This window comes from Thermobia domestica, chromosome 9 (genome assembly GCF_964235325.1).
Source record: "Thermobia domestica chromosome 9, izTheDome1.hap1.1, whole genome shotgun sequence".
Classification (NCBI taxonomy): Eukaryota; Metazoa; Arthropoda; class Insecta; order Zygentoma; family Lepismatidae; genus Thermobia; species Thermobia domestica.
In genome coordinates, this window is record NC_137462.1 from 48,813,007 (window position 1) to 48,828,872 (window position 15,866).

The window sequence follows — 15,866 nt, forward strand, 5'->3', positions numbered from 1 at the left end:
TCTCTCTTCTTCCAATCCAATACAAACGTTTTTAAAATTAAACTAGACTATTTCTTTTAAAAGATAAGTAATAGTACTAAAATAACAAATTATTCTAGTCTTTACTATTTCTTCGTTGCAATAGATGCTTCTTAAAATTCTGTAATCACATTCACTATCCTACTATTATTTACTAGGATACGGGATTACTTACTTACTAATCTCATTCTTAATTTAGTTATCACTAAGATCTAATCTAAAAACGAAGGATATCTCCACCAAAAAAAAAAAAAAAATTTCACTGCTTTACGCGTGATGTACGAGTCAATCCTTGTGTCTCTTTTCAACCATCACGGAAGACCTATGTGATTTAATAAATAAACTATTCTCATCGAAGTTTGGTAAACACCCAATTCAACTCGAAGAGAATGGGATTTCCTTCCTGATTAGAGTTTCCCCTAATGAAAGGTTCGCCTAATTGCCTGTTTCCTAATTTTGAACTTACTTGTCTAGCTTAATTCTATGTCATTTGCATCATTCATTGTCTTGTGTTTTTTTTCATTCTCGCCTTTCTTAAATCTACGTTTCCCTAATTCAAATCTAATTACAAAAAACATTCAAATTTTGTTCATTCTTCTCCATATTCATTTTTCCTCAATTTTGTCTGTTCTTAAAACTAATTATGTCACTAAATTTAATTCCTAAAATTAACTATATGTCATAAAGACATAGTTAAATTACTAAAAGATAGGTCAGATTTTTATTTACTTATCCTTAATACTATAAGTACATCTCTAAATATACGCGTATAATGCTTACTTCTAAAATTATATTTCTAATCCAACTAATTACTGAACTAAAATTAATAAAACTGGAATATTTATACACCCTAAAACTCTTATCCTATATCTATATCTCCTATATGTCCATATCTCTATAAATACTAATAATAACACTATATACAAGACTCTTCTACTTTCTTGGTCATCTCTAAGCTGACAACCAAGGTGTCCTTTCCTTGAATAATGTTGCGAAGGCCACTAAATCTAATAACGACTTATCGCTCGCTACTATTATTCGCGCTTGCTTCTCAAACTGGGCCAAAGTTGTAATAAAGTCAGAGATTCTGACTGCTTGAGTACAAATAAATCTATTTCGAAACCTTTCTAGCCATTGATTGACTACTTCCTGGCTAGCACCACTAGAAAATAACGCGCAAATCTTATAACTTAATTGATCCTCCTTCAGAGCGAAAAATACAGCGTTACGTATCAAAGTATTAGTTTCGGCTATCCCTGTTAATATAGACAAATAATGTCTTCTAAAGCCTAACTCAACCAGATCTTCTACACTGAAATTTCTCTCAGAGAATTCAATCAAGTAATAGTTCTTATATTTATGACCTAAAACGTTACATCTGAACGTTTGTTCTTTCGTATCATTATATGTCGGCTAATATTCAGTAAAATGTTTCAATACCCCAAGGTCCAAGCCATAGTATCTCGACTTAGTAAACATAGTTGCTGGCTTTCCGTTATCTTTTAAAACTGGGTAATGAACCCTGTGGTTATTCTTAAGGGACAACATTCTGTGAATCTTAAAAATTACTGTTGTTAATTACTATGAGTTAAAACTTTACTATTTTAATTATAACTGTACGTTTTCATTCCACTAGAACTACTCATATGATTGTCTGCTGTGTGCCGTTGTACGCACGACCTTGAGTACTTTACTCTCATTCAGAGCGCTTCGTCGACCGTCGTAACTGATCGGTAAAGTTCGTTTCAGTCGCTTGCAAGTAAACTGTCACGCAAGCTACAATCATGCATTCGCTCCAAAGCTCACTTGCTTTACTCATGAATTTAATTTCTTTAACATTATTTTACTTTAATTAATATTACTCTAATTACTATTATAACTAAATTCCAATATTAAGAAATACTTCTTACTACCATAAATATTATAATCCACACCACAAATTAATTACTAAGATCTATAAACACTAAAAGATTAAAATATTGCTAAACTAAAATATTATCGCTGTTCCACATAACTATGTTTCTGCCGAGAATCGAACTAGGGACTATACTCGTACTTCTTTAAACTTTTTTCCATAACACTCGTTAGGGTGGGCGGGTGGGATTTTACTTATTGTCACAGTCACTACTATCACACCACAATAAAGTATTCTGTGAACAAAATATTAACATGGGTGGGTGGATGGGATCAATTTTACTGAATTTACTAAATTTAGAACTCCACATTAATATATTTCTCCGAGAAAGAATGATATGCTACTATTCTGCGAGAGTTATTTTAAAATAGGATCAAACCCAACGCATCTGCACCATGACAACCTAGTATTGTACTGTGATCGAAACCCACAGCATCTCCTACCATGACAAGGTGGTTATATAAACTAACAAATTACTCGGCCTGGACTCGAACCCAAAGCAGTCTCCACCATGACAACCTAGTATTGTACTGTGATCGAAACCCACAGCATCTCCACCATGAAAACCCGCTCAATTCGTGCCCAAATTTGGGGATGTAAAATTGAATTGAGCAGATCACCTTCCACTCACCATCTAGAATGAGTGGGTAAATTATCTGGTTCATATGCAAGAGGTTTAACGTTTAGCACATAACAACTGGGGATTGATTCTGAATGACAACACATTAATTTCAATGATTAAATAACAAATTATTTTATTTCTTGGATTTTCTCACGTTTTCCGCATACATAAGATAAATAATCCTAAAAATATTAAGTGTGCGATGTCAGATGTAATCTCAAATATTAATTTAAGTATGAATTGTATGAATTGTTTTTTCTATCTTGTTTCAGGTATTTTGCGGAAAGTAATACACTACCATGTGGTCAAAATTTTGTTCAATGTTGATTTATCTTACATTACTTGTTCCACCACCAATGGCCAAGATACCGTCTCTTCATGATGCAAAATGTTGCATGCAAAGTATGTTATTATGTGTGAACAGTATTACAAAGACATATTTAACGAATTCAAGAGTACTAGTTGTGTTTGATGGTGCTGGAGTAGAATATATTGATACCATTAGGTATATCAGTAATTACACTCCTTTATTAATAATAAAACAACTTGAATTCAGTCCGTCTGTACTTCCTATATTACAAACTCTCACCACAGCTGAGAAACGTGCCGTCTATATATTTTTCATTCGTGATACATATGACTTTATAGAGACATTGCAAGTACTTAAGAGCTTTTTCTCCAGGAATCCTCCTTGGAGGTGCATTGTAATTAATTTTCATTACAATATTACAATGTTTAATATTAAGGCAATATTCAAAGAACTGAATTCGTTCCATATTATGGACTCCATTTTGGTTGGACAAAAAGAAAATCAAAACCCTGATCACACAGAAGAAATATCTATCTACACTCACCTTCCATTTTCTCCATTCGGATGCAGATCAGATAGTTATGTAATTCTAGCAGATATTTGGAGAGAATCCAAATTTATTTATGGAAACGAACTTTTCCCTCCAAAATTATCAAATATGTACGGGTGTGAATTTTCCTTTTCGCTTGGTTTCCAAACGCCACATGCATTTAAAGCATTGAAAGATAATGGAAAATTTGGCTTAGTTGGGATATATGCAGAATTCATGAGAACTCTGAGAGATAAGATGAATTTCTCATGGACAATTATCAACAACTACAAACCCCCGACAACTGTTGGGTACATCTTTGAAAATGGGACGCTTACTGGAGATCTGTATGATTTACAACAAGGAAGGATTGACGCAGCCTTTAAGTATGCACGACCACTAGAGTCAAGATTTAAGTATTTTGATTACATTCTACCACGTGAACATTATAACCTTGTATGGGTATCTCCGTTACCACCAGAATACCCTCGTTGGATGGACTTATACTTCCCTTTTCAACCAATTCTTTGGATCGTTGCCATAGGAACTTTCACTTTTGTCGTTTTATGCATACACATTTTAAACATTCTAGAAGTGGGAAGTTTAAAATCGAAAATTGATAACCCAATTTTGTTTGTATTATCTATCTCCGTTGGTTTATCAGTTTCTTCTTGCCCATCTACGTTCATATATAGATTAATAATGATTACTTGGGTTTTCGTCGTTTTAATTCTGAATACCGGTTATCAGGCTGCTTTCTTTGGATTTCTGACCAAACCGAAGGCTTATTCATTCATAGATAGTACAGAAGATGTTCTGAATTCCGGACTAGAATTTGGCGGTTCATGGTATGGGCGTGAGCACTATAAAGACTGCAATGATGGTATTGGAAAACGAATATTCGACAGTTGGATTAGGGACGATAACATATACACTTCATTTGATAGGACAATAAAGGGAAAGAATTTTATTGTTCTAGCCACAAGTTTAATTGCAGAAGTTTTCTCTTTAGCATATATAGATGATTATGGAAATCCATTATTCTATATTTCAAGAGAGAAAAATTATTTTAGTCCCTTATCATTCTACTTGAAGAAGGGATCTATATTTACTGATCCACTTCAAAATGCTTTTGATACATGTTTTGAAACGGGATTATTTCTGAAGTGGAGAGATATGGCGGTCCATTACGCACGTCGAAATTTCAATACAACTTATAAAATCAAGCTTTTTGAGAAAAACAGTAACCAATCCCTAACACTCAAAGATTTAGTTGGTGCTTTTTCTCTTTTGGGATTAGGATTGATTTCCGGACTGCTGGTATTCATATTAAATATTCTTAAAAATTGAATGAAGTTGAGGAAGATTGAAAACAATCTGGCTTCCTAGAAATGATTATCATTCGGTAAGATGATGATAATTCTAAAAATTGATTTCTGCCGCTTTTATGGATTATACTAAGGACTGAGAGATGTATTGTTGAGTTAAAGGCACCCTTTAGTTTAATTAAATTTTGTCAATGTTTAAATTATGTACTAATACTATTAAACTAAATCATAACGACGAATTCGTCATGTCTACAACATAATATTTAAATAAATATATGTATGTTCGATCTACTCTTGATTAGCTGAATGTTTTACTGGCATGTTTTCCGTTGCAGTCCAATGTATTGTTCAATTGTAGTTATGAAAATACATTTTTATTGTTCGATTTTAGTTACGAAAATTTATTTTTATTGTTCAATTTTAGTTATGAAAATATATTTATATTGTTCAATTCTAGTTATAAAAATATATTCTTATTGGCCATAGCGCATCTGACGTATTTAAAAAATGTTTGAGTCAAATGGTTGATATTATAGGTAAAATAAGTCAGAAATAAAAGGATCCTAGAGCTAATGGGAGATCGTAATACTTCATAAAAATATTAATGGTTATCAGAAAAGCCTTTGTATTATAGTGTTATGTTTTCTCTTAGTGACTATAGAGTCTTACTACAAAGTCACAAACAATCTGAGTCACCTGAATAAAAGCTTCAATCACCTATAAAAATAATCTAACGATTGCAACAAGAATAGCTTTTAAAGGTTTGACTTACTTGTAAAAAAAAAAAAAAGAAAGCAAAAAGAAAATAAAAGAAAATTAATGGTTTAACTTGGAGATCATATGCGGACATACGAGAACACTAATGGCACGTTAACCTATCGAAAAAGTCAGAATACTCATAAGAATTTCGCCATACAACATTCAGCAGTATGATTGGTTCTGTGACGACAATGGTTCTGTTACTATGATGTGTTAATTGCGGTTTACTCGCTTTATACGTTTACGGCATATTTAATTCTTTGCTGTTACCTGATTTCACTATTCTAATTATAAGTCATGGAAAGAAATCATGGCTTTGAAACTTATAAACTGTTCTATTACACAATGTCATTAACATCTCTTCAAGAAAACGATTAGTAAAAATAATAATAATGAGAAGAAGAAGACAACAAATATATTGTTGGGCCTGTTAAGTAACGGAGGACTTCGGCACGTCTTGAGTGTCTTCTAGAACTGCTAGAAAGGTTTTAGAATCCACAAGCAACTATATCCCATCCGGTACTCGAATTTGGGAGCTTTAAGTCACTGGCTTGACACCCCACACGAACACGAGGTCTTCAAGAAGAAGAAACAGTATAGGACAGCATTCATCAATTTGGAATTCGCGAGGATAAGTGAAAGAGAGAAATATAATTAGAATCTTATACCGGAAATATTTTAAAATAATTATTATTTTGAATTTTGTTATGATAAACAATTTTTACATATTTGTATACATACTGTCAAAAATAACAACAACAACAACAAAATGGTCTACTAAACATTTTCAACAGGTGCAGAGTTGGTTAAAAATCAAATTAAATGAAAGAGAGTAATGAAAACTGTATGAAATACCAAAAATGCAAATGCACTTTATATTTTTTATCATATGACAAAAATTTAAGGGAGTTATGAAATATTAAAACTTTCAAACGGCCTCCATTTGGAAATAGTTTGACGGATCGGACTCCATATTTGTAATATGAATGAACGCACCAAACATGGTTTTAAACCATTCGCTTTTAGGGAAGTTACTGTATTAACTATATACAAGAAATGGATTCTACTATTATAGAAATAAATGTATATATATTAACAACCTCCAACCGTCGTGCCTAAATTGCATGGGGATAAATTAATGTGTGACGTTTGGAGATCGCTACTACTCACCATCTGTAATGAGTAGGTTCGAAGCGCGAACAGAGAAAATACCACACAAATTTAACTTTCATTTAAATATCTGTATTCTATGAAATATCAAGTGTAAATGTTGGTAGTGTAGACTGTGATCACATATCGTAAGCATCTAAGAAGTCAGTCACGAATAACTCGTACATAGCTGAGATACACATACCTTTCTAACAGATGACTGCCTGGACTGGATGTTGACGTTCTATGACGATGAATAGCTCGTGCTGCGAATAGTCTATGTTCGCCAAGTATTGTTCAACCATAATCCAAGTTAATGGTTGCACTAGATAATGCTAGATCTTCCTAGATCTACTCCTGGACTGCACTCACAGTTGACTGATTACTGTGATAAGAATACAAGTGGTTCTCTCTGTCGATCCTCCACTTCTGATCGAAATCCTCTCGGACCAGAGGTTTTTATTCTCAGTTTCCAGATATTCTGGAATTCACGTTGTTGACTTTCGGTTTATCTCAGCTATTGGTAAAACATTGGTTTCACCCGAACTACATCGTGATCAAATTCTCAGACCAACAAATTTCTGCAAGTCTGACAGTTATGCCACAGTCAAAGTGTGTCACTCTTTCATACAGAATTACACATTGATGACATTTCAATCCTTCAACCAAAACATTGCAAATCACAATAACATACAAACTGACAACTTAGCGTCTAGTCATAACACAACATAACATTCAACGCATTTACAAATTATTGACGTAAACAAATAAACACAAACACGTGTTTATACTATATGACAACATTTCATTACTATACTTTGATACAACATTTAATAACTGAGGTGTTCCATCTCCAAAATAATATGTTCCAAAACCATATATATCAACAATATATAGTGAGATCTTCACAATAGGTTTATTAAAAATCCTACACAAGCTTATTACAAATCAGAAATTATAAGGGGGTCGCTGGCTGGCAAGATAATATGCAATTAGTGATCGACATTAGATTAAGAACCACTGGTATATAATTATTATTATTATTATTATTATTTCTTTGTCGTTTTTTCGTCTTATTGCCGACCTCATGTTCGTATTGGTTGAGGCGTCAAGCCAGCGACTCAAGGATCCCGACTTCGAATCCCGGCTGGGGTATAGTTTGGATTTTAAAATCTTTATAGCATGCTAGAAGACACTCAAGACTGGCCGAAGCTCTTCGTTACTTAACGGGTCCAACAATATAGCCTATTTCTTGTCTTCTTCTTCTTATTATTTTTAATCTTCATACTGCACATATTAATAATATTAATCAAACTACTACTACTACTACTACTACTACTAATAATAATAATAGTAATAATAATAATAATAATAATAATAATAATAATAGTCATACTAATTACAATAATAATAATCATAGAAAGCCATTCTTGCGTTGTGCTTTCAGTGTGTCCCTTTTCTCCACCGGGTAAACGTGATCGTTTGGAACTTACGGTCGTGTATCGTGTTCCATTTGACATCGATTCGCATCTATGACGAACTAGAGATCACAATCACCACTGACTGTTATCATCTTGAGTTAGCAACATTTGTCTTCGTGAGAAAGCAAGTTCCAGTGTATCTCATTCTGGCGTGTATGACCACAGTACATAACTTTCAGGGCCTATAAGGGAAAGATAATTCTACTTCCAGATCTACGGCGCTGTGAATCGTAAGAGTAAGCACATTTCCACCTTTCAATACGAGTATGTCCTTCCACTTATGCAAGTTTCAATGCGATACTCGTCGAAGAGTTGGATAGCTTACTTTGCCAGAGACATTTCCAATGGGACTTTAACTATTATATACATGTCCATTTCTATAACAGTGCTTTGTATTTTAAAGCAGTTGACTTTCTGTCAAAAAGCAGAGAACTGAAAAAATTGAAAGCACGAACAATATTTGGAGCATTAAATTATGAGAATAAAATCAATGAAAAGCTCCTAAAAAAAGAAAATAATTTACAAAGGTAACTGCAAACTGTACAGAGATGCAGGTTTATTTATGTTTATGTCACGTTAATGTTAATGTTTATGTTGCGTTATTTATGTTAATGTAGTATGCTTCTTCTCACTGAGATCATTGAAGAGTGCAGAATTTAATAATTGTTAACACTTTTTATAAGTGCTTGATATATTTTTTGCAAGTGTCAAGATTGACAATTATTTCCAATCAGTGTAGCCAATTTATTTACTTTATAGCTAAATCTACCTATTTTTATATGACGCCTCACCAGTAAAAATGAAGTTTGGGTATAATATTGACCAATTTCATATTCATAAATGTCAAAGTTAATAATTTATTTGTACATTTTGGCCAAAAATTTTGAAAACTGAATAAAAAAATTATGGCTTCGTTCTACGTATTTGTTGTATTCTTTCTCATATTCCTCTCCCATAATATATCTTAAGTACAGTACCGGTATTATTTTCGCTTAGAAACAATGATTTCGGACTCATCATCTTTGAATAAATAATTTCAACTTATAGTCAAATTACATATTAGTGTCCCGATGACATATTTGGCTAGGGATGCCTACTTTACTCTTATGCTAGACCAATAGTTTAAAGATACAGGATCTTTTGAGAGGACGTGGGAATACTTTGGGAAATATTAATGTAGGCGATTGTCAACAAAAAAGTTGGAGAATTACAGATTGTAAACCATTTTTTGCTTTTGTTGCTTATTGTTCACCCTGAAGTTATTCGACGCATGTGAAACATAACGAATTTGAAATGTGATGGAATGGCTTTCCTTACGGTACTCAACATGTGACAATAGTGTCTTTGGAGGGGAAGTTATTGAGAAAAAATTTTGAAAGTTAAGAACATTTTAAGATTATTTAAGGGAATTAGATGGCAACATTGGTTCCTCAATTTCTCTGTAAAACCTCGCTTCCAAAGGTACCAATGCCATATTTTGGATACTGTTGGAAAGGCCATTCCATCACTTTTCAAATGCGCTATACCTTACATCTATAGAGCAAGTACAAAGTGAGCAATAAGCCGCATAATGTCAAAAATGATTCACAAACGGTAGCTTTGAAACCGTTGACAGTAGAACCCATGATCATATGAACTTTTTGCTTAGAATCACCCATACTAGTCAAATTATTGCCACTTTCCCCAGAGACACTCTGTAAAATTAACATATCGCTAGAATTGGGGACGGAGGAAATGATTTGATGATGGTTTATTGTCTCTAGTGAATGGTGCAAACTATGTAAATATGTGAATAAAGAGTCAAAATGTTTGATTCGAAAATGTCAGGGAGAATACTACAGTATGTTGTAAATATGTACAGCCAAATCATGAAATGCTCTATTTGTTTCACTGTAAAATTCTGTTAGCTATAAATTTAGGTATAAATTTAGAAGAGTTTAGCTAGTTTTAATTCTATTCTATGGATCACTTGGCTAATTTGTGACTCTCATGTTTGCAACACTGATTTCCATGCTTACAAGTTATTTAAATTTTGCGACAGTGTTGTTACAGGTACTGTTTTACGTATACTGTTTTACGTTAACTGTTTTTAGTGTAAGAATAAGTTCATTTAATAAAACAAAATGGATAAGTTGAATCTAATCAAAGTTGTGTGATCAGGGCCGGCCTTAGGTGGTGCTGGGCCCGATTGGTAACATTTTGCGGGGCCTCTAGTTTACAACTAACTTGCACCAAGATCTGTAGAACCAATATATATATCACTCTCCCTGCTGGTCTAGTGATTATACCTATTTCCCTTTATAATGTTTTTCCATCTACAAAATGTTCTGGTGGAAAGGCTCACCCTGTTCATTCCATAGAGCAGCTATTTTTTCAGCAAAATGACTGAAGCTGAAATACACACACTGAATGAATTTTAAAATACATATTTCATCCTTGTGCCTCGCAATTTTTCAAAGGTTATGTAACAGTATTACATAGTTTTCTTCTCTTACAAGTAAACCTATCGATGTCGAAAAATAGTTTCTTGAGCGAACTTGGTTGTGAAGCGTAGGATATCAAGAAACGAACGTAAGCAAAATTGAAATCCGTCCATAAAGACGACCGCAATGGCCAAAAACCTGATTGATCAGAATAAGTCATAACAACGTGTTTCAATTTGAAAATTTCATTTTGTTTGTAAAATTAGTAAAGGGAAGAAAAACAAACCAACACATTAAACGACACCGGGAGGAAAGAGACTTCTATTTGAGGATATATTTATTATGGCCGCCATCTTGAAGTCGGCCATCTTGTATCTCGCTAGATTTTTTAAATAGGAAGGAGTCATGTAATATATCAAATTGAGCTAGAATTTTACGAGAAATACATTGGTGAAGTCTATGTTTCCATAATTTTATATTTGCGAGACATAATGAAATGCACATTGATATGAATTCGTTGGTTCAAAGATTTCTTAACAGCTGTATTATTTTGAAAAGAATTCAAGTAAGGAAAACCTAATGTACGGTAGTGAGAATATAGTAGCTACACTATCTATCAAAAAGTCACCGGTCAGTCTACTAGAACTTCGCCGTAAGAAATCCAGAGCAACCTGTCAGAGGGTGGTTCGGTGCAGAAGGCATTATCAATGGTCGTGCGCCATGCGAGGAGACAGTTTGACTGCGAATGACGCACAGACAAGGACTTAGTGGGTTGGATAGGGAGTCATCGTCAGTTGTCATATTGCGGGTTTGTCGAATCGTGCCATTCGTGCCCAATTACGCCACCCAAAATCAACGGCGGGTGATGTAAACCTGAAATGGAAACCTCACGGTGCCACCCAAGTATGGTATAAAATAGATGATCTGCCCATACAACAAAATCGTGAAGGCATACGTCACAGCTTCACCACACCTACTTTGCGCACTCCGCGCCACTAAGATCGTAATGTTTCGAGCAAACAATCACGGCGGAAACCAGAGTAGCCAATCAGACGATGCTCGATTGTTTTTCGGCTTCATTGAGTTCATATGATGAAGATAAGTATGGGCAGATCCTCTATTTTATAACATCCTTGGTGTCACCAGTGTTCCTGAACGGCCCGGACGACTAGTGATGAGCAAATGCAAGACCAAGACCAAGACCAGGGTGGACTTGGTCTTGCACTGGAACCCTTGGTCTTGGTCTTGCACACCCAGTATTAGTCTTGGTCTTGGTCTTGCATTCAAGAGTCTTGTAAGTCTTACATTTAAGAAATCTCAAGCTTTTCATAGGTAAATTTTACTATGGATATAAGGGATAATAAACTCTACAATGCGCCAATAGTAACGGAAATACAATTCATGTTTCTAAATGTAATATAGTTTAACTTTGTGTAAGTATCATGATAGTGTACAACATAGGTGATGACCTTTCCTTTCTTCAAACTGGGGAGGCTACTCCTGAGACGCATGAAATAAAATCAAGACGGTACAGATTATTGAAATACCATTAATTACAAAATTATTTTTACACCCTAAAGGCGTCAGAGTTTTCTTTTCAACCGCTATTAGCTAATCCTTGTATTAATCAAATTTCCAATTAAATATCGAGATTTTGTTTTACTGATTCCAATATGTATTCTATGGGACAGGAACATTGACATTACTCAAAAGTGATTAAAAAATTGCAGGCTTTCGATTCATGGGCATAGAGAGAGAGAAAAAAGGAGAGAATTAGCTGTGTTGAACTGACAACGAATGAGGTGTTAAAAAAATTAGCAGTAGGGATAAAACGAAGAATCTTAAATATTGTTAAGAGGAGGAAGAGGAACTGGTTAGGATATTGGCTAAGGAGGAACCGTATTATGAGGGACGTGCTGGAGGGTATTATGGAAGGAAATAGATGGAGGGAGCGAAGGAGACTAGTTGAAGGAAGGTATTAAAACAGAAAATTGCTACATCAAGACGAAGAGACTAGCTGAGGACCACCGAACGTCGAACCTTCTCAGTTGCAGCAAGTAACCTGCCAATAAGGGCAGAATAGCTATTATGATTATGATGATATATTTAGCAATATTGACTAAAAAAAGGAAGAGAAAATTAAAATAATAATTATTATAATCAAACCTCTTAATATTTTAGAAAAATTCGAGTGAAAACTGAAAACGATTCAACTGTCTATGTCTTTTGTGTAAATTCAATCTATATAAATAATTTTGACCTGTATTGGAAATACAAAATAATGCCTTCAAACTCCAAGTTATTTGGAGTCTCACTTGTGAATACTCACACATTTTCCATCCCCACCTCCTACCGTCAAAGTAATTTGATAAAAAAAACACCCCAAGTCAGAACCTCATCTATGTTCAAAATTTAATTGAGAGCGATTGGCTGGTTGATGGGTGATGAAGTCACAAAGACAGCACTTATACTTTTAATTTTTTACACACACACACACACACACACACACACACACACACACACACACACACACACACACACACACACACACACACACACACACACACACACACAGATATATATATATATATGAAGATTGGTTTATTTCTGAATATCAAAGAAACATTTAAGCATTTATATTGGTCAATCAGTCAACACGAGAATTTCCCTGGATTCGGAGATTTTTATCTAAAAAGTCCCTTTTTCTTTTTGCTAAATTTACGTACGAAATTCCCTAGATTAGGGAAATCTCCCTCAAGCTACGAATACTGGGCGTGCTGCATGTTAAATTTTCTTTGCGATATTCTACGCTCCTTTCCTAAACTCACCCCTACTTATTTTTTAAAAATTTTACTGAATAACTTGAGACTTGAATATCACAAATGCAGTGAGTAAGTAAGGTGGTACTTACAAAATGATATTAAAGAAATTATTACCGCTTTCGAAACTCTTCCTTATAGAGCAGAAATTTGGGTGCACAGTTTATAATGTAATAATTATTGGACATCCATATTTTTATACTATACGAAATGTCCTGAAAACAAGCATTAGTTCATGAAATATAATTTTTGTCTGCACTAAAGTTAAAGATTTCCTTTTACTGTTAGGATTACAATAGAACTTCGCGTCATTTCAATTTCCAAACTGTTAGTCTGAAGTTTAGAGCAGTCCAAATCCCCTTATACATTGTCTTCAATCTAAAACTATGAGAAACTCAAAAAGCAAAATGAACTTTGCAACTTTGTTGCAGTTTTTATTAAAATTGTCTTCATTACATAAAATATCACCATAAAATATTTTTATTATATGCACATAGTTCATTCAATGTTTACACTCCGGAAATGGTGTTGGCCGTTCCCAATTTCACACTTGTATGCCCGTGCATACCCCCCACCCCTTACAAGTGGCGCTCTAAGTAGTATTATCATGTATAGCGTGCTAGTTTTTTTTTTGTAATAGTAAAGGGTTAGGAATTTGGGAGTTCTTTATTCATCATTTAATTTCAAGACTATTTCTAACCCTGGCCATTAGAGGGTTACGCCCTCTCTTTGGCACAGATTTTTGTACACTATTGTTTAAAGAATTTCATGATGGTCTATGTGCAATGTTCAAAAGCAAAGATTTAAAAAAAGAAAAAAAAAACTAAACACAAGATTAGTGCAAAAACTTAAATATGAGTGCAGAAAGAAAACACATAAATGTGGTGCAAGTCGAACTTTTTTTTTTTTTTTTTTAGAGTGAGGTGTTTTATGAAATAAATATGATGACGGTGAAAGATGAGATGCAGTGCGTGCACGCCACAATCACAAACACATTGTTAAGAAGACAAATGCAGATTAGTTCTTCTGTCTCGGGGCGGCTCGAGACTGATGGCGACATGGGGAAAGCCCAGTGTTAGTGCTGAAATTATACATGGTGCAGAGATGGAAACAAATGAGGGAGATGATCATCTATATGATAAATATGGAAGATATCACGCTCGTCGATGGTAGGGTGCCCAGTATTAAGATACATCGTAATAAGTATATTTAATGGCGTGTGCAAGTATTTATATGGGGCGTCAGTTTCAGCATCCGCTTGTAGGGTATCGAGAAGAAATGGGTGAGAGACTGGTAGTCGAGAGAGTATATATTTCAAGCGTATATTGGCGAGGTGTTGAGTCAGTTGAGGAAAGTCAATATGCTCGTATGTCAGAAAGTTGGGATATGGCAGCCTGATATGATGTGCAAGTCGAATGGCATGACGCTCGAGTATTGACAAACGGTCATAGAACTTCGTAGGAGCGTTGCACCAAGCAATGTGGCCAAAAGTTAAGATAGGCCGAAGGAACATTTTATATGTATTTAGGAGCAAGGTGGCGTTTAGACCCCAATTAGTGCCAGTTAGACGGCGAAGAAGATTGAGCCGGATATTGGCCTTTTGAGAGATTTTCTGAAGATGAGCCTTCCAGTTAAGTTTGGAATCAAATACAACCCCGAGATATGTGGCCGTAGTAGTTGGTTGTAGAGAATGATCGTTAAGGGTGACTTTAAGGTTTCGCGGATTGCGATGAACCTTGGAGCGGCGTTTCGGGGGTAAAAAGACCAGCGCTTGAGTTTTGTCACTATTGACAGTAAGTTTCCAAGTTTTGCACCATTGCAAAAATCCATTGAGAGTGGATTGTAATGCCGTGCTGACCTGATGCATGGTCTTGCCAAGAGCTAGAAAGGCCGTGTCATCGGCATATTGAAATAAGAATACGTTTTCCGTAGGTTTTGGTATATCAGAGGCATATAGTATATATAAGAGCGGACTGAGGGCAGAACCCTGTGGAACGCCACAATACGGAAAAATAGGGTGTGAGATAGCAGTACCTATATAGACATATCCGATTCGATTTATTAGAAAGGAATATATGATACGTAGGTAGCAGATCGGGAGGTTTAGCTTCTGTAACTTTTGAATAACTCCGTAGTGCCATACTTTATCGAAAGCCTTTTCAAGGTCCATTAAGACGAGGCAAGATGGAAGGTCCTTGTTATATTGATTTGTTATTATTGTAGAGAGCCGGAGTAACTGGTCGTTAATAGAAAATTCTGGTCGAAAACCTGCTTGATGTATGGGCAATAAGTTATTCTCCTGGATATGTAAATGAAGCCGCTGGACAAGAATTTTCTCAAACAGTTTACTGAAAACTGTTGTTAGTTGTATTGGGCGGTAAGAAGTAACAGAATGTGCTGGCTTATTAGGCTTAAGAAACATACAAATTTTGGATACTTTCCAATCTGCAGGGTAAAAGCCAGTGCGGAGAATAAAGTTGTAGACTGTAACGAGTAGTGTAAGTAAAGAGAAT

At 34.7% G+C, this 15,866-nt stretch overlaps 1 protein-coding gene and 1 long non-coding RNA gene across 2 annotated transcripts in view; both read left to right on the forward strand.

The window, feature by feature from the left end:
* LOC145693979 (uncharacterized) overlaps positions 1–15,866 on the forward strand; it is a 181,554-nt gene that overhangs the window by 37,603 nt on the left and 128,085 nt on the right. The window lies entirely within an intron of this gene.
* LOC145694285 (uncharacterized) lies at positions 3,287–5,048 on the forward strand. Its single transcript, XM_081770374.1, has one exon. It carries the CDS (start codon positions 3,287–3,289, stop codon positions 4,742–4,744), a length of 1,458 nt encoding a protein of 485 aa, XP_081626500.1. The 3' UTR covers positions 4,745–5,048.

Bases quoted from the DNA above. Each gene is read 5' to 3' on its own strand.
- LOC145694285 (XM_081770374.1), top strand. From the start codon at position 3,287: ATGTTTAATATTAAGGCAATATTCAAAGAACTGAATTCGTTCCATATT.